The 20,161-nt window shown below is 37.9% G+C and overlaps 1 protein-coding gene across 1 annotated transcript in view; it reads right to left on the bottom strand.

The window, feature by feature from the left end:
• SLC15A2 (solute carrier family 15 member 2) overlaps positions 1 to 20,161 on the bottom strand; it is a 98,002-nt gene that overhangs the window by 57,709 nt on the left and 20,132 nt on the right. The window contains exons 4-8 of the mRNA XM_007943898.2: positions 11,789 to 11,881; positions 9,936 to 10,035; positions 7,822 to 7,912; positions 7,503 to 7,580; positions 6 to 88 (exon numbers count right to left, since the gene is read on the bottom strand). Of these exons, the coding sequence (XP_007942089.1) occupies positions 6 to 88; positions 7,503 to 7,580; positions 7,822 to 7,912; positions 9,936 to 10,035; positions 11,789 to 11,881 (445 nt within the window). The remainder of the gene's footprint in view (positions 1 to 5; positions 89 to 7,502; positions 7,581 to 7,821; positions 7,913 to 9,935; positions 10,036 to 11,788; positions 11,882 to 20,161) is intronic.

Here is a 20,161-nt window from a genome sequence, read left to right as displayed (position 1 = left end):
CTTACCCCAACACATTTGACAACTTGAGGCACTATGTTTCCTTCAGGAGGTGGTTTTTTGTACATCTTGCTTCCCATTGTAAACACAACTGCAGTTGATATACAAAGCTCTTAGCATTTCATTTAATATAATCAGTATGTCAATGCTTAGGACAGACTTTTGGCATGTGGGAGTGATGAACAAATCTCATAAAGAGGAAATTGACTTACACTTCTGATTTTGGAGTTATGAAAATTATGGGATCCTCAAGAAGAATAAAATAGTCACTTGTTAAGGGAGATATCTGCTGATATTTTCTCCTTTGCATCACCACTACTGCCATTCTTGTTTAGGACCTCACAACTTCTAGCCTGTGGTTGTGGTTATTATGTGCTGTCGAGTAGGACTCGACTCATAGCGACCCCTCCTTGGGTTTCCAAGGCAGTATCACTATGGAAGTAGATTGCCTAACCTTCCTTCTGAGGAGGAGCTGGTGGGTTTGAACCTCTAGTCTTCTGGTTAGCAGTCAAGTGCCTTAGGCACTATGCTACCAGAGCTCCTAACTTCTAGCCTAGACTATTAAAATGGCCACCAACTAGTTTCTCAATTCCTTTTTTCTTCTTTTTCTAATCAGATGCCAAATTGAAACCTACTTTGCAGGACTTACTTGATAAGTACAAATTCTTAGCATAAAAGGCCTTCCCACATTCATTATTGTTCTGATGATTATTATTATCACCACCATCTGTTGAAGGTTTACTATTATATATGTGTTAAGTATTTACATACATTAGATGATTTAACCTGACAAAATATGTACTAGTCAACCTAGAGGCACCTCATAAGAAAGGACTGGTGATCTGCTTCTGGAAAAAAAAAAAATCAGCCATTAAAAACACTCTTCAGAGCACAGTTGTATTCTGACATACATGAGGTTGTCATCAAGTCAGAATTAACTCATCAGTAACTGTGTTATCTCCATCTTACACATGCAGAAATTGAAGATTAAAGCATTTGTGCATCTTGTACAAGATCACAGAGCTAGAAAGTGCCCAAAACTGAATTTTTGACTTGAGGTCTGTTTAACTAAAACTTCTATGCTCTTAAACACTCATCTCATTCACTTATTCTTACATCCAACAATGTGCCAGACACTACTGGGAATAAAAGTGGAAAGATATGGCTCCTGTCTTAAAAGGAGCTCATTTCAGCCTACCAATTCCCACTTCATTTTTCATTATTTTCATAACTGCTATTTATCATTCCTTAAAAAAAAATTGTTCTGTACCATTTCTGTTCCTTAGCTCATCGTGTTTCTCTCAATCCACATCTTTATTCTTTACCCCTATCCCCACAGCTAATTAAAGAGACCTAGTGGTGCAATGATTAAACACTTAACCGCTAAATGAAAAACCAGTGGTTCAAACCCACCAGCCTTTCCATGGAAGAAAAGACATGGAAATCTGTTACCATAGAGATCTCAGTCAGGACAACATGAAAAATGTCATTAATGTCCCTGAGCTGTAAATGTGGAAGTTGTTATTTAAAAAAAAAAAAGAGAGAGAGAGAGAGAGATTCCAGCCAGGGAAACTCTATGGAGCTGTTCTACTCTGTCACATAGGGTTGCTATGAGTTGAAATTGACTTAATGGCACACAACAAACCACAGCTAATCATAGGTGAATTTTATATTCTTATTTTTCCTTTTCCAAATTACCAGCAATGAGCTGGTATTACTTTTTGACTGCTAACCAGCAGGCTTGTGGTTCAAACTCATCAGCCACTGTGCGGAAGGAAGACTGGGCAATCTACTTCCGTAAAGATTCACCACTTTGGAACCCAAAGGGGGTTGCTATGAGTGGAAATCCAACTCGATGGCAGTGAGTTTCGTTTTTTGTTTCTTAATTACTTTTTTCAAGTTTATTCAATTCAATTCAAATCAATGGGAAGACTCTATCTCGGTATCCTCCGCCATGTACATAATTTCTTCCTTAATGGATTTCCCAACTCAGGTTTTAGGGACCTCTCCAGCAGATGTCTACCAAAAATGCTTTTCTCAGTTACCAGTAAAACAAAACAAATCTATTGCCATATAGTTAATTGTGACTCTTGGGACAGAGTAGAACTGCCCTATAGGGTTTCCTAGGCTGTACTCTTCATGGGAGTGGATGACCAGGTCTTTTCTCCCATGGTACCACTAGGTGAGTGTGAACTGCCAACCTTTCAATTGCCATTTGAGCACTTTTAAACACTGCACCACCAGGGTTCCTTCAGTAACCAGAAGCATTTCCTAATATCCATACACAACAAAATGCTCTAATTTTCTTCCTTTTTTTTTTTTCTCTCCTTTAACTTTCTAATTTCTCCATTCTTGTCAGTAAGATTCACTCTACCACTTTTTCTTCATTCATCCTCTCAGTTTCCCCAAAACTTCTCCAAATATCAAATTTTTACACTATTCTTATTTTTGGTGAAAATGATAGGTCAAAGAAAGAATGTTAATCCTGATATCAAGTACTTAAATTCAGGAAGATTTTAGAATTGGGAATAGATTGCTCCTGAGACTAAGAATAATCTTAGAAAGAAGCTATAAAACCTCAAGAATATTGGTCACAATAGTGACATAGGAGTGATAAAAGGAAGGCTCTGTAATCAGCTCTACAAAGAAACTTTTTAAAGCCATCTAACTAGGGAAGGAGGAGCTCTGGTGGTGTAGTGTTTCAGGCATTTGTCTGCTAACCAACAGTTAGGTGGTTCAAACTCATCAGCCACTTCGTGGAAGACGAAGCAGTCTGCGTCCATAAAGTTTTACAGACTTGGAAACCCAATGGAGGTCCCTATGAGTTTGAATCAACTCAATTGGTAGTGAGTTTGGTTTTTGGTTTAACTAAGGAAGATGACCTCTGGTAGCATAGTGGCTAAGGCACCTGACTGCTAACCAGAAGGCTGGGGGTTCAACCCACCAGCCACTCCTCGGAAGGAAAATGGGGTAATCTACTTCCGTAGTGATACTGCCTCGGAAACCCAAGGAGGGGTTGCTATGAGTTGGGTGCGACTCGACAGCACATGACAACAACAACAACAAAGGAAGATGAATAGAGACCAAGTTTCTCTATTATCTCTTCCCTCTAGTGGATGGCGTTGTCTTCCACTTCACAAGAAAATAGAAGCCTTCACATGAAAACTCCCTCAACTTCCTGCCACAAAAATCTATAGGTTCTTCTATTCACACTCATCCTCTCCTCCCTTCCATTAAAGAAAACATGATGTTTCTCCTCCTGTACAAAGCTAATTCTTCTATGTATGCTTTCACATTGACTATACTGTGTTTATCTTGTATCTTCAGCATCTTTCTCTACTAGATTCTCCCTAATAATATTCAAATATGCTCAGTACTCTCTGTTGATTCCATGTCAGCTTCCTGCTATAAATAGTTAATGTTCTTACTTTCTTACATCTTATTCACTTACCAACCTACTCTATTCAGGCTTCAGCCTCCACCAATGTACCATAACTTAGAGTATCATAACAATAAATTCCTGTTGCTATATTTAATGGACATTTTTCATCCTAATCTCAACTGTCAACTCAAAAATATTTATCACTGTGGATCATTCACTTCTTGAAATCTTCTTGGTATCAAAAATACCACTACTGAATTTTTGCCAAAACTTCTTAGTCTCATTTGTGAGTTTTTCTCTCTGCCTGTCTTTTACATTCTGGGGCTCTTTAGTGTTCTGCCCTCAGTTTTCTTTTTACCTTACTATTTAGTATCTCTTAGTTATCTCACCTGTTTTCACAGTTTAATTACTGTCCACATACTAATAGCTCCAAATCTATAGCTACAGGCCAAACATTTCTTCTGAGCTTTAAGCTTGTATTTCCAAATAACTGCTTTATAGCTCTAATTAGATGTTCCAACACATCTAAAATGCAATATGTCCCAAACTAAATTCATTATCATTGTCTCAAAAGTACTCTCCCTCTTGTGAAAGTTCACTGACAGTTAACAACCACACTATCTACCCAGTTGCTTAAAACAGAACCATAGATTCAACCTTGACTTTTTTTCTCCCTCCGCATATCCAACTATACTATGTTATTAATTCTACCATAAGAAGGTGTGATGGTTTTGTGTGTCAATATGGCTAAGCTATAGTTCTCAATTTTCTGGCCAGACACTAGTCTTGTTACTGTTATGGAGAAATTACATGTGCTTTTACAGAGTAGTTACTTATGAGTAAATCAACTGCCTTGGCTAGAGCAGATTACCTTTTGTAATGTAGTATAATGACCTTATATCTAAAGTAATATTATGCATTCATTTTCTCTGATCCAATCTAATGTAAGAAAATCACTCAATGAGGTGAAGGTTTTGACATATATATTCCCTGGGGTATGTTCTGCCTCCAGACTATAAATAGACATTTTGGCAGAACTTTACTTTATTCTTCACTCTTCTCTTCGCCTGACCTCCTGAAGGAGTCTTGTCTGTCACCTGACCTACAGATTTTGGATTTACTAGTCAAACCCGTTACAATCATGTGGACAAATTCTCTGAAGTAAATCAATCTCTCTCTCTTTCTCCATATACGTATATATACAAACCAAAGCCCACTGTCATCGAGTTGATTCTGACTCATAGTGACCCCATTGGGTTTCCAAGGCAGTAAATCTTTACAGGGAGCTCTGGTGGTGCGGTGCCTAAGGCATTTGACTGCTAACCAAAGGCTAGCAGTTCAAACCCACCAGCCACTCCTTGGAAGGAAGACTGGGCAATCTACCTCTGTAGAGATGTTGTTGTTGTTGTTATGTGCCATCGAGCCGGACCTGACTCATAGCGGTATCCTAGAGATACCGCCTCGGAAACCCAAGGAGGGGTCATTATGAGTTGAACTGACTCAACAGCAGTGAGGTTGTTGTTTTTTTTTTTTAATCTTTACAGAAGTAGATTGCTTCATCTTCCTTCTGCAGAGTCACTGGTGAGTTTGAACCACCAGCCTTCAGGTTATCAGTCAAATGCCTTATGCACTGTGCCACCAGAGCTATGTTGTTGTTGTTGTTTTTTGCCGTCGAGTCGGCCCCGACTCATAGCGAACCCTCCTTGGGTTTCCGAGGCAGTATCACTACAGAAGTAGGATTGCCCAACCTTCCTTCTGAGGAGTGGCTGGTGGGTTTGAACCGCCAGGAGGCTGGCGGTGTTATGTGCCATCGAGTTGGACCTGACTCATAGTGTGACCCCTCCTTGGGTTTCCGAGGAAGTATAACTATGGAAGTAGATTGCCCCATCTTCCTTCCAAGGAGTGGCTGGTGTTTGAATCACCAGCCTTTTGGTTAGCAGTCAAGTGCCTTACCAGAGCTACCAGAGTGTGTGTATATATATATATATATATATATATATATACACACACACACACACACACACACATATATATACGTGTGTGTATAGTGAACTCTGGGAGCTCTGGTAGCATAGTGGCTAAGGCACTTGACTGCTCACCAGAGGGCTGGCGGTTCAAACCCATCAGCCACTCCTCGGAAGGAAGGTTGGGCAATCCTACTTCCGTAGTGATACTGCCTCGGAAACCCAAGGAGGGGTCGCTATGAGTCAGGGCTGACTCGACGGCACATAACAACAACAACAACAACATAGTGAACTCTGACCAGGGTGAGGTGAGTAGGCACTAGCCTCAATTTTCATAATCAAGATAAATAATATCCTTGTCTCACCCTTATCCAAATTCCTTTTTCACATTATAGTCAGAAAGATTGCTGGAAACTGAAAATCCAACAACCATTCCTCTGTTTAAAACTCTTAGAGTTTCCCATTGTCCCCATGGTGAACTTCTGCTCTTCTTTAATGGCTTAGACAGCTTTTCATTCTCTGGTTACTGCCAGTCTCCTTCTTATCTTTCTCATTTTATGTTCCAGCCAATCTTAATTCCTGTAAGATCTTCAAATGTGTCATACTATCTCTCACCTCCCTTGCTTTCACATACTTTGTCTTATTTCTGTATCACTTCCAATTTCTTCTTTGTCTGATTAATTGCTGTTCATCCCTTAGATCTCACCTTAGATACTTTTTCTTTAGTCAAACTTTTATTGGCCTTCAAAGTGTTTGGCTCACTCATTAATGTTCCCATAGCTTTCTCCTTGCTTCCTCTGTTGTGACACTGATCATACTATATTGCAAATTCTTGGTTGGTTGTCTGTCTTCTTTTTCCCACTAGACAATCTAAGTTCATTGAGAGTACGAACTCAGTAGATAATTCACCATTGTGACTTCATTACCTAGCACAGAACTTGGCATGTAATAAGATCATTTAATAGATGGTTTTGACTAAATGAATAAATAAATGAATGAATAAATTAAGTCACAATGAAAGTCCAGAGAATTGAGTTATTCAACTTCCGGAAAGCTGAGGTAACTGACTAATAACAACAGTTAACACTTGCTTAACACTTCATAATTTATAAAACATTTTCACTTACACAATTTTTGTATTCTCATAATTATTCTGATATTTAAATATTATTGTGCAATGATTAAAAGAAGGGGAATTGGTACCAATCAGTGAAAACTTCAAGAGTACATGGGAAAAAATGTTTGACTTGTAAAGGAAAATGAGGCAGGGAATATATTATCACAGCATTCCTGAGATAACAAATTTCCCTGAAGTGGGAACTCTGAGTATATCAGCAACCCTGGTAGAAAATAACCACATTGAACTTTGAGTCTCTGGGTTACTTTTCCTCTTTGAGCTCTTTATGTGTTTGGGCTGAATATCTTCCAGGGGAGTGTCACTCTAGGGCTCAGAGTGAGAACACGTTTCCAGGTCAATGCTTAGAAACAATTATGGTCAAGTTTCTCACTACACTGAGTAACCTAAGCAACACAGCCATTCCCTTTCTCTCCCAAGGCTGGGCTGTCAGTGCTAAAGAGAATGTACTTGAACTAAGTTGCATCAGTTTCCACCTACTTATCCAACTGCTCTTAGTCTCAAAAGCAAACTCCTCAAGCAGCACAGAATAGGGCAGAAATAACTAAATCTAAAGGCTGTTTAAAAGACTCAGAGAATTAAAAATGCCTTCCAGTTACCAGATGAATAAGTATTATATTAAGCAAGCTAGTTTTAAAGAGAAGATTAGTTATCTTCCTTGCATTCTTACATATTGTGATGTAGAGCAGTGAATCTCAACCTATCTGAATCATCTGAGATTGTAAAACTTTATAGCTGTTCAGGCCCACCCTGACATTAGGACTTAATTGGTCCTAATTTAATTGGCCCAAAGATTAGTCATTTTAAAAGCTCCTTTCACCATGTGCACTTTTTAAAATTTTAGGGTTTCTAGAGTCACTTAATTACTTTATCTCTAAAGGATAGGAAAAATCTCTATAATAACACCTGATATGGTTATTTTGAGAACTGAATGAAATAGTTTGTGTGAAGTGTCTACACAATGCTTTCCTCCTGGCAGGTATGAATTGATTATTCATTTACTTTTTTCCCCCATTACACTTACCAAGAGCTATCACCATAAGCAGTCCTGGGACCCCAAAAGCCAATGCATAGCAATCTTCCCCAAAACACTGGATGTCTCCTAAAAGAAAATGAAAAAAAGAGAGTAACCCTGAATCTTGAGTCTTTGGTGTCCTAGTCTGTAAGTTCACGATCTTGAGTTGTAGACAGAGCCATCTTTCTCCCTCCCATCACCTAATCCCATATTCCTTCTTTTGAACCAGAAAAATCAAGACTAAAAGAAAATCAGAAAGAACTCTGGTACAGCTTTTTGGCTGGCCAGAGTAAGGTCTTATTCAGGGTCCTTCAGAAATAATCCTAACCTCTCAGCATGGGTGTGATAAATGTAGAAATCAAGCTCCCTGCATTAATGGAGAGGTAGAAGACTGAGAAGTATCTAGTCCGTTCCTCTGCCTGGAAAAAAAAAAGGAAAATGATCAGTGCAATGTGTCTCCTAACTCTACCTCCATCTATGATCAGACTCAACTAGAGGTATATACAAAAATACAAACTCAGATACCACCTCCATTGTATTTGAGCATAGTATCATATCAGATACTTAAAAGAGTGTCTTGTTGACTCCAGAAAGACTTTTCAAATCCTTTTAATCCTTATTTCATACCTTTATCAGGGCAAAATTGATCATTCTGTCCTCTATGTCATTACTGTGTCCTGTATATATTTGCTATAATATTAATTTCTTTGCATTCAGTGTCTGTTTCTTTCAGTAGGTTGTGATTTCTTTTTGTGAAGAAATTATATCTTAGTCATTTCTGTAATTCCCAGTATTTAGCATAGCACCTGACATATATTACAAAATCTACATGTATTGACTTTACTTGATAAATGAATGATTGGTTGAGTTAAACAATAGATTTTGTGGAGTGTGTTTTGTTTTTTAGTTTAGGTAGTAGGTATAGGACTAGGAACTAGGACAGTGGAGGAAGCTATTGATCAAGCAGAAGAGGTCACCTAGTGTTTATAGGAGGTCTGCCAGAGTATAGAAGAAAATCGATGGGTTTAGAAGTGGCTGAGGGAGATAGGAGGTGGAGTTTGTCCCTGTTTGTTGAAAATATCTTTGTAGAACAGTTACCAAATGAAGCAACATTCAAATAAAGTTGCTGACATTTCATTCATATGGCCTACTGTACTTCATTCTAGTATATTAGCACAATCATTCCTTCCCCATTTTCTATTTAAATGTGTTTTCCTTCCTCTTCTAAAATTATTTCACTCTTCTAATCTGTATAGATCATTATGCATAGGATCTGATTTGCCAAAGGTTGATTATCTCTCCAAAGACAGCAAACAATCATGGTCTGTAATAGACCCTTGGACAGATAAAGAATATAAAGTGATCATTTAAATGGTTTGAAGAGTAACAGAAACACAGGAGGATAGGACAGGGAGAGAGAATACAGATAGAAAAAGAGAGTAGGCACTGTGTCAGAGAGAGAGAGAGAGAGAGAGAGAGAGAAGGAAAAGAGATTCTCTCCATCTATGGATCTATAGAGAGACAGAAACGATAATTAACTGTAGACAAGGAAACAGATACACAAAGATAGACAAGGAAGAAAAATGAGAGTAAAAGAGAGGAAGTCAGAAATTTGGGCTTATCTAGAATAGACTACTCCCCTTGCCATCTGTTATCATTTCCTCATACTGACCCGTCTTGACCTTATTTATACTGTTTTTTCATTTTTGCTTTTTTCCATTGACAGTGGAAAGTGTATAGAGAAAGAGGGAATGATCAGCCAGATGTGCTCATCTATAGGAACCCATTCTTTTACATTTTGATTGATCATTTTGTCCTTTCATAGATCAAAGCTAGAGATGCTTAAGTCATCTTTACATTATTCATCATCTCCCTTCCCTCAGTGCTTACCCCTTTCTTCTTGAATATCTCATGTGAGAGTAAACTCATTGCTTCCAACTCTGGCCAGTTGAAAGTTTTTCTTCCATCGAGCAAATAGCTGATTTCTTGTAGCTTCTACTCATTGGTGTTAGATTTGATCATTGATATCCTTCCATTACTTACAGATAGCTATAATATGCTCCCACCAGCCACTCCTTGGAAGGAAGGTTGGGCAATCTACTTCTGTAGTGATACTGCCTCAGAAACCCAAGGAGGGGTTGCTATGATCAAGTCTGACTCAAGGGCAAATAGCAGCAACAACAACATAATATGCTCCTTGATCCTTGTGTTATCCAGCCTAAATATTACCATTTCCTTTGGTCTTTCCTCATAAGACGTGGTTTTTAGTCCATCTACCTTTCGAATGTGTTTCAGTTTTCCTCTGTTACTGACCAATACCCAGCATTGAACACAACTCCTCAGATATGATCTGACTGGTGGATTCCTTCAATATCAACAAATAGCTGCTTTTTTAAGGTCTCCTCTACATCCTTGAAAGTATAGAAATCATAGGACTCTTACATGTTTTTCTTCAAACTGGTCTCCACCAAAAGCTGCCACGCAGGGTTTGATACCTCCTGTTCCCAAAGCTATTAGACTGAGACCGGTCACTGCTAGGACTCTGAAATGGAAAGGTGAAGATGCTAACCAAGTTGTTAATAAACATAACTGTAGAGCTGCAGAAGAAAATAATGTATACAATGGCAAAGATCCCCTTCACATTTCTACCCTGTGGGTACTTTCCATTTACCTTCACTCCTAGAAGACATTCAGGAGCACTTACCATATATGGTCCCATTTATCCTTTGTGGGAAATAGATAGAAACAGCTACTGAAGGGGCACCAAAATTAAAGCATGGGTTCTCAATCTTGTTTCAATGTATAGGACACTTCAATAGAAAGATCTCATGGATATTATCCCACATTCCCTTACTAAATAAAAAATGAAATGTTAAAATTCATCTTAATTAATAGAGGAAGTGTGACTAATTTTGGATGGCACATCAAAAGGAGGTTTGTAATAGTTATTAAATTTTAAACACAATTATTAACTCACAAGATAAATATATTTATCAATCCCATTGCCACTGAGTTAATTCTGAGCCATACTGACCCTGTAGAACGGAGTAGAATTGTCCTATCAGGTTTCTAAGGCTGTAATATATATACATATTTTTTAATTGCAATTTGGGTGAAAGTTTACAGAGTAAATTGGTTTTCCATTCAACAGTTCATATACATTTTGTTTCATGACGTTGATCACAATTCCCACAAATGTAACAGCACCCTTTCCACTTCCTTCCTGGGGTTACCATTTCCCTTTGTCCTTCTTTCCTATCCATTCCTGCCTTCTGAGCTTTAACCCTAGGCAAATGCTGCTCTTTTTGATCTGTTATGTTTGGTGTTCAAAGAAGTACTCACCATCCTGGTGTCATTGGTCATCTCATAGGCTTGTCTATTGTTTAGCTAAGGCTATAATCTTTATGGAAGCAGACTGCTGCATCTTTCTTCCTCATAGGGGCTGGTGGGTTCGAACCACCAAATTATCTGTTAGCAGCCAAATGCTTGGGAGTAGACGGTGGCATAGTGCCTGAGGCATTTGACTGCTAACCAGAAAGTTGGCTGTTCAAACCCACAAGCCACTCTTCAGAAGGAAGACTGGGCGATCTACTTCTGTAGAGATACCACCTCTGGAACCCAAGGAGGGGTTGATATGAATCAAGAACGACTCAACGGCAGTGAGTTTTTGTTGGTTTTTTTTTTTTCAGCTTAACTCCTGCAACACCCAGCCATATGTATAGGTAAATTGTAAGCATGAATATAATTGATCCACTTCCTGAACAACTATAATTCTCTCTATGAACTAAACCAGCAGACATCAGAATCTATTAAATACCTCTGGACCCTTAGACATCAATAACTTAAGAGGGACAAAGCAACTATTAAAGAAAACTACACATAAATGTAAATATTCCAAATTTTAAATATGATTTCTACAAAGTATTGAAAAAATATGTTACTGAATTAAAAAAAAAAAGTGAAATACAGAGTGAATAGGTGAGGGGATAAGGAGAGTAAGAATATCTTATATTGTCTTCAACATATTAAGAGATTTTATTAAGAACATACTAACAAGGCATTCTACAAGTTCCCCAGAGCTTATTAAAAACAAATGAGCTCAGATAAAGTAGGAGAGATTTCAACTGGTCATAAATTTGTTGTTATTGGGCAATTTAGTACTAAAACATTAGGTTGAAAGATGAAGGAATATATTCAGTAAGAAAAGAGAAAATTATCTGTGTCATTTGTCATCCCTTACATTTACCTGTGTAATGGAAGAAAAGTGTCTCAGTTGATTACATGATTTTACTCACCTGTGTAGCATTTGTCCTCCCAGTATTGGTATGGCACCAAAGGACTTGATCACATGGCCAAGCACATACACCAAAGAGAGATAGATGATTGTTCTGTTAAGAGAGCCAAATCAGTTAGTTTATAGACTGTATTTAGAGACTTCAGTAAAGAGACTCAGGTGAGTAACACAGGGTTAGTATTTTTCTCAGGACCAGATAATTGGAGATGGAAGAGGAAAGAATTATCTGAGAAATGCAAATAGAAATAATAATGGTGAATTAGTTCAAGTTTCCCCTGCTATCTGAAAGTAGAGTGTTCCTATGAAACTTTTTGTAACTTGAAATAGCGTAAAGAAAAGAAGCAATTACCATTAATTTCTATGGGAAATACTTTTTAGCTATGGGAAATATTTTTTAGCATTTTCACACCCAAAAAATAACCTACCAAATTATACCAAATAACATATATAATATAAAATAAAACTAACATATAGTAAAAGCAAGAATGGCATGATAAATACACAGCCAACATAAAGTAGAAATGATTATGTACAATGTAGTTCTAGGAAAGGAGCTTGGCGACACACTCTCACTGTTCAAGGTGTGCACCACCTCTTTTACAGTTCACCTCACTTCAGAAAAAATGCTGAATGCTTGTTATGCTTTTCACCTTTTTTCATAAAAGCAAAATCTTCTTCAGATTTCTTTCAGTTAGTGAAAACAGGAACTAATGTTGTTGTTCTTATGTGCCCTGGAGTCGGACCCAACTCATAGCGACCCCTCCTTGGGTTTCCGAGGCAGTATCACTACGGAAGTAGATTGCCTCATCTTCCTTCCGAGGAGTGGCTAGTGGGTTTGGACTGCCAGCCCTCTGGTTAGCAGTCAGGTGCCTTAGGCACTATGGTACTGGAACTAATGTAGGCCTTTTGTAAATGTGAAGTGGTGTAAAGCAAACTTTTGAAAAGCAGGGAATACCTGTGAAAAATCCAGAAAAGAGAGAACAACTCTGCATCCTGGAGTGTTAGAGATAACGACATGCTCTTCAAGCTCTCTTCTCATACCTGCCCTCCTCCTCTTCTCCTCACTCACCCATTCAGACATACACAGAGCACCCTACTCTTATACAGATATGAAAATACCGGACAGATCTGTGGCAGAAGTGACTGTTTTAAATTAGGAGAAGCAGAATGGGCTGCTTTGGGTTAAGGAGCTTTTCTCAAGGAGTTTCTTTGACTCTAGAAAGTGAAAATGTTCAAGGAGGTACTCCAAATAAGCAGGAAATAGGAATGGGTAGCACATTTTCTGTGAACCCAGGCACTAAGATACATAGTAAGGAGCTTCCAGAGTACCTAGGTGGTACAAACTGTTAATATACTTAGCTGCTAAGCAAAAGGTTGGAGGTTCAAGTTTACCCTGAGGCACCTCAGACGAAAAGCCTGGTGATCTTCTTGAAAAAATAGTAATAATAATGTTCAGCCATTGAGAACTTCATAGAGAACAGTACTACTCTGGCATACATAGATTTTTTTTTTTTTTTTGTGAGCCTAAATCAACTTGACTGCAGTATCTATTGGTACTGGTACTGATAAAGGGCTTTCAGGTTCAGGCTGGGTCATTTGGACGCTTGTGTTAATTGTAATCCCAACTACATTTTCTTCCTGGAATGTTACCAAAATGAGAAAGAGCCAGGAACTTAAAATAAACTGTCCAGTGATAAAGATCATGCAGTTGGCAAAGAGGTTCTGTTGTCTTGTTTTCCCAAGGATTCTGAAATGCAAATAGGAAGTAAGGAGTGAGAAATTTCAGTAAGATCATACATAGAGATCTACACATTGAAACATGGCACACTACTACAATGTTATCTTTACATATAAGTAAAATATTAGCAGAAGGAATGTTGGAAATTAATAGTTTCCATCAGTGATTTTAAACTGTGGTATGCTATATATAACATAAAGAATGAAATGGAGCTGTTCTAGCAAGATGGTGGGATGGTGATACACTGCTGGTGGGACTGCAAAATGGTACAACCATTGTGGAAAATGGTATGGCATTTCCTTAAAAAACTGAAACTAGAAATACAGTTTGATCCAGCAATTCCATTACTAGGAATATATGCTAAAGAGGTGAGAGACAGGACAGAGACATGAACATTACCCTGTTCATTGCAGCACAATTCACTATAGCAAAAAGATGGAACCAACCTAAATGCCCATCAACGGATGAATGGATAACCAAACTATGGTACATTCACACAAGGGAATACTATGCAACATTAAATAATGAAGAATACGTGAATCGTCTCACAATATGGATGAATTTGGAGGACATTATGCTGAGTGAAATAAGTAAATCACAGAAGGACAAATATTGTATGAGTCCATTATAGTAAAAAGTCAAAGAAAGGTTTACTCAGGGAAAGAAATTCCCTTTGTTGATTACTAGGGATGGGAGGGAAGAGGAGGGAAAATTTTGGACTAGTTGGGGGTAACATGTTGATTTAGGTGATGAAAGAGATGGTACAGAAAGAGATACCAGGGAAAGGAAAGACACTGAAATGTGCACATAAGATATAGAAAACAGAGCCAAAGAAGAGTATATGCACAATACAGCATTACCATTAATATCAAACAAAAGGCTACAGATAAATGCATAGACAAGTGAGAAGATCAGGTGGGAGTTGATGAACAGAAATATACCCTAGACCAAGGATAGATTTAACTGAAGATAATCTTACATATGCACTTGTTCTACAAAACTTGCCACACACATTACAGAAGCAACAGAAGACAGAGTTAGAATAACCTCTCAGAGACAACCACACACCTTGAGAGAGAGAATCACTGAGCCTGCCAACTTAGGACCGTAGTCTCAGGGGATAGCAAGCTCAATTGGCACAACATAGTACATAAAAATCTTGTTCTAAAAAAAAAAAAAAAAATCTTTTCTACAACCTACTCTGATGAATAGTGACTGAGTTCTTAAAAGCTTTCGAGTGTCCATCTATGATGCAACTATTGGTCTCCTATTGTCTGTAGCTAAGAAGAGTGAAGAAAATCAAAGGCATCTGGAAACAAGGATAAGATGGACCACATGGACCTCAGCCTTCATGACCCTGAGACCAGAAGAACTGGGTGGTGCCTGGCCACCAATGCCAACTGCTTAGAAAGGGATCAAAACTGGAGATCCTGGATAAAATGGGAGGGAAAATGTGGAACTAAATTAAAAAATACAAAAATGACAAGAATTACTGGTCAAATAGAGACTGGTGGAACCCCCAAGACTATGGCCTCAGGTTACCCTTCTGGTCTAGAAATGGACTCATTCGCATGGATTGGCTCTCAGCCCAACAGTAAAAAGATCTACATCTAGAACACCTACCCCAGGAAGATGCACACACCTACTCTAGGGAGATGCATCCCTTAGAGTAATCAGCCATGAGACAGCAGAGGAACAACATTCACATAGAGGAAAAGCCAGACAGGAATGCACAGTTAATAAGGGCACAGGGAGGGGAGGGGAAGAAAGCTTTTTTATGGCTGGAGATGGTCATCAGGGGCATGAAATCAAATGTGCATAAATTGTTGAATGTAAATCAAATTTGCTTTGTAAACTTGCACCCAAAGGACAATTTTTTTAAAAAATGGCAGAATGGGCAGACAAGCTACACAGACCCTCTGCAAGAAAGCAATGAGAAACCAATTGAAATTGATACAGAAGATGATCTTGGAACCCTGAGCTCTGAAAGGAAGGATTTAAAAAAAAAAAAAAAGTGGATTAAACACCAACTAGAACCTGAATGAAAACAGTGAGTAAGGAGACAAACAGAAGTACAGACTACCAGCTGTCCTGAGGATGCAGCCATTTTGAATATTTAAGTGCATCCCTGATAGCAATGTAAGGCTTGGTTCTGCTCACCAAGAACTACATGGGGAAGGAAGTGTTGCACTTGTGCCTGACAACCAGAAAGGAAAACAGCAAAGAAGGAGGCAAACAGACCTGTGGACTGCTGGCTGTCCTGAAGGCACAGCCATTTTGAATATTTGCAAGCAGTGCAGCCATTTTAAATATATCTGAGTGAGGTTCTGACCATGACAGCAACCTAAGAATAGGGTCCACTTGCCAGGGAAGCATGGGCAACTACACTGGAGGCTGACAACTAGAAAGGTGTGACATTCCCCTTGTTACTCTTATACCCAACACCCTCTTGGTGAGCAGAGGTGTGGCCATCCCCTGCCTCCATTCACCTTCTTGAACAGCAAGACTTCCAGCAAGAATTCCATCCTAGTCTGTGGCCTGACAGAGCCTGGGTATGGTGTCCCACCCCCGACAGTTTTGTTTTGTGTTTTAATAATTCTTATCTTCCCCCTCTCTTCCTTTTTATTTATTTATGTTTTTCTCTTTCCCTTCTCTGGTTCCTTCAGCCTCCCCCCACCCCACCCCCCCCTGCTTTTCCTGGTTCCCTTCTCTTTTTTTTCTTTTGGTTCTTCCCATTCCTTGTTTTTCCTTTTACAGTTTTCCCATTTTTTCTTTACTATTCTTTTACTCTTGTTCTTTTCTCTCATTGCCCCCTCCTCAGATATTGTGGGTTCTTTTATTCTCTCTCTCTCTTTTTCTCATTTTCTTTCTCTTGTGTTTTAAAAAATATGTTTAAATTTTTTTTCTTCTCATTTATTGCTTTTTTTTTCCTTTTGTTCCTGTTTGTTTAGGTGGTTTGATTTTTTTGTTCTCTTATTTTTATTTGTTTGGTGTTTTTTAACTAAGTGGAAGACACCACCCATTCCCATACAACCCAACCACACTTGCACCTCTTGCAGCCCCATCCACTGAGTGAGAGCCGCTATTTGCACCAACTGCAAAACAAAAGATGGTGGCCAATACCAGCTCAACTCATCCTCAATTGCTCTTTACAAACAGCTAACAGAGACCTGTGCACACACTCTCATTCTCTATCACATCCACCAGGAGACAGGTGGAGATAGCTTAAGTGCTAACAGCTAGTGAATAGAGTATCATAGGACCCTGCTCACAGAGATATATCAAAACAAAATAAATAAAGAAAATCTTGGGTGAATTATACCAACATATAGCCACAAATTAAATATAAATACAACAATACTACAATGTCTCATTGACAAAAGACCATCACAGTCCAAACAAAGAAGCAAGATGAAGTACTAGAAACAAGGGAATCAGGATACAAACCCAGAAAATATCCCTGAGAAAGAAATAGCATTGGAACTCCCTGATAAGAAATTCAAAAGAATTGTATTTGGGTACCTTCCATGGATTAAGAGACAGATCAAGGAAAACACTAACAAAATTAGGGGGAAAAAAAAAATAAAGAACAAACTCTACAATAATTTAGGAAAAACAATACAAGAAAAAAATTAAAAATAAATAAACAAAAAATTAGAAATGATATAAAAATAACAAATAGAAATCCAAAAGATTAATACTAATATTTCAGAAATAGGTAACACATTGAATGGACAAAGGAGTAGAATTGAATCAATGGAAGACAGAATTAATGAGCTTGAAGACAAATACCTCAACACTGCTTTGTTAAGGGATCAATCAGAACAAAAGATCAAAACAAAATGAAGAAAGCCTAAGATTCATATGGCATATCATCAAGAGGAATAACCTACATGTCATTGGAATTCCAAAACAGGAAAAGACATATAAAACCACAAAGAAAATTGTTGAAGATTTGTTGGAAGAGAATTTCCCTAATAAAATGAAAGACTAAATATACCCATTCAAGAAGTTCAATAAACCCCATACAGGATAGACCTCAAAAATAAATCACCAAGACATATCATCATCAAACTCATCCAAACAAAAGACAAAGAATCCTGAATGCAACATGGGAAAAATGAAAATTTACCTACCAAGGGCAACCAATAAGTCTAAGCTTTGATTTCTTGGCAGAAACCATGCAGGCTAGAAGTCAATGGGATGATATGCATAAAACCCTGAAAGAAAAAAAAAAATTCCAACAAAGAGTTATGTACCCAGAAAAATTACCCCTCAAATATGATGGTGAAATTAGGACATTTCCAGACAAGCAGAAATTAAGGGAAGTTGTTAAAACCATACCAACCTTACAAGAGATGCTAAAGGGAGTCTTTCAGACAGAGGACCAATAACAACAAACAACAACTGACTATTAACACACATGATAACATAGCCCAGAAACTAACCCAGTTATGGAAGTATCCAAAGTAAAATAAGCTTACAAGACTGTAAACAAGGAACCAAAGACATCAATTGGTAAATGAGGATAAATACAAAATGAAAAGAGGGAATAAATAGTGCAGTTACAGAACTTCTAAATGGTGAGGAAGTCAAGACAATTGGGAGATAGAACAGACTGTTTTAAACCTGTGAAGAAAGTCATAAATCACAAGGTAACTTCAAAGAAAAATAATAAACCTTTGAATCAAAATTAAAAAGAGGACAAACACAAATATTTAGCAAGTATGAAAACAATAGCAATAAAGGAGATTATAACACAACTCATAAACAAAATGAGCTCAGCACAGAAAATTATATAGAACAAAGAAATCAGCTACACCATGAAAAAACACAGAACAAAATGACATTAATAAATTCATACTTGTCTATAATTACACTGAATATAAATGAATTAAATGCACCACTCAAGAGATGGAGAGTTGCAGACTGGATAAGGACAACATGACCTATCAATATGCTGTCTTAGGCTCACCTTAGACACAAAGACAAAAATAGACTAAAAATCAAAGAAAAATATATCAAGCAAATGGGCATCAAAAAAGAGCAGGAGTAGCAACACTAATTTCTGATAAAGTAGACTTTAAGGCAAAAATGACTATAAGAAAAAAGGAAGGACATTGTATGATTAAAGGATCAGTTGAACTGGAAGACATAACCATAATAAATATCTATGCATCTAATAAAAGAGCCCCAAAATACATAAATCAGACTTTAACAGAATTGAAAAGACAAATAGATGACTCCACACTATAGTGGGAGACTTTAATACACCACTTTCAATAAATGATAGAACAACTGAAAGGAACTCAACAAAGATGCGTGTATGGTCAGTAACTGCAACCCAAAAAAATGTCTCCCAGACTCCATCTTGTTCAGCCAAGCTTGTAAGAACTACAAGCCATTTCCCCTTGTCACATATTCCCCTGCTTCCCCTGTCGTGTATTAACCACCTTCCTGTAACATATTGACCTGTCCTTAGAATAGTTTTAAGCCATAAAGCTTGCTAACGGCAGCATCTTATTAGAGCATACACAAGTGATTGTTGTAGGAAACTGCCCAGGCCCTCTCCTGATTGGGACTTGGGACCACCAAGTCTCAAATCAGTCATGTAGCCTTCCATTTCAGTCACATAGCCCCCAACCCCAATTCCTCAAACTCAGGGATAAATATCCCTGCAAAGTAGGAAGGGGTTATCAGGCATCTTGGATCCATTCTGGCTTGCCTCCACTGGATGTTGAATTGCTAGCAAAGTTTATAAGCCTGCTTTCTTTATCTTTTTAATCCTCTCTCCCTATTCTTTTTGATTCTCTTCTGAATAAACATTCATGTCTCCGACTATGACTCCTGGAATGATTTTGGACTTTTGCTACCTACTCAGGAGGAAGTTTTAACCTCTTTGGAAAATTCACATAACAATACAGAAGAACTAAACAATACAATCAACCAAATTGACCTTATAAACACGTATAGAGCACTTCACCCATCGACAGCACTTTCTTTTCCAGCACACGTGGAACGTTCTCCAGGATAGACCATATGTTAGGCCACAAATCAAGCCTCAATGAATTTAAAAACACTAAAATATTTTAAAGCACATTCTCAGAATACAATGCTATAAAATTAGAAATCAATACTAGGAAGATCAACAGAAAAAGAGCAAACACGTGGAAACTGAATGACACCCTCCTTAAAAATGACTGGGTAATAGAAGAAATAAAAAATGAACTTTAAAATTTCCTTGGATCAAACAAGAATGAAAACACAACATACCAAAATCTTTGGGACACAATAAAGCTGTAATCAGTGGGCAATTTATAGCAATAGATGCACACATCAAAAAAGAAGAGCTAACTCTCATACACTGCTGGTGAAACTGTAAAATGCAACAACCATTGTGGAAAGCAGTATGGCAATTCCTTCAAAAGTTGGAATTAGAAATACATTTGACCCAGACATTCCATTACTAGGTATATACCCTAAAGAAGTGAGAGCCATAACAAGAACAGATATATGCACACCAATGTTCATCACAGCACTATTTACCAATAGCCAAAAGATGGAAACAACCTAGATGTCCATCAACTGAGGAATGGATAACCAAACTATGGTACATACACACAATGGAATACTATG

Source organism: Orycteropus afer, unplaced genomic scaffold (genome assembly GCF_000298275.1).
Source record: "Orycteropus afer afer isolate SDZICR_OR568_19922 unplaced genomic scaffold, OryAfe1.0 scaffold00114, whole genome shotgun sequence".
Classification (NCBI taxonomy): Eukaryota; Metazoa; Chordata; class Mammalia; order Tubulidentata; family Orycteropodidae; genus Orycteropus; species Orycteropus afer.
This window is presented reverse-complemented; position numbering and strand designations above follow the sequence as displayed.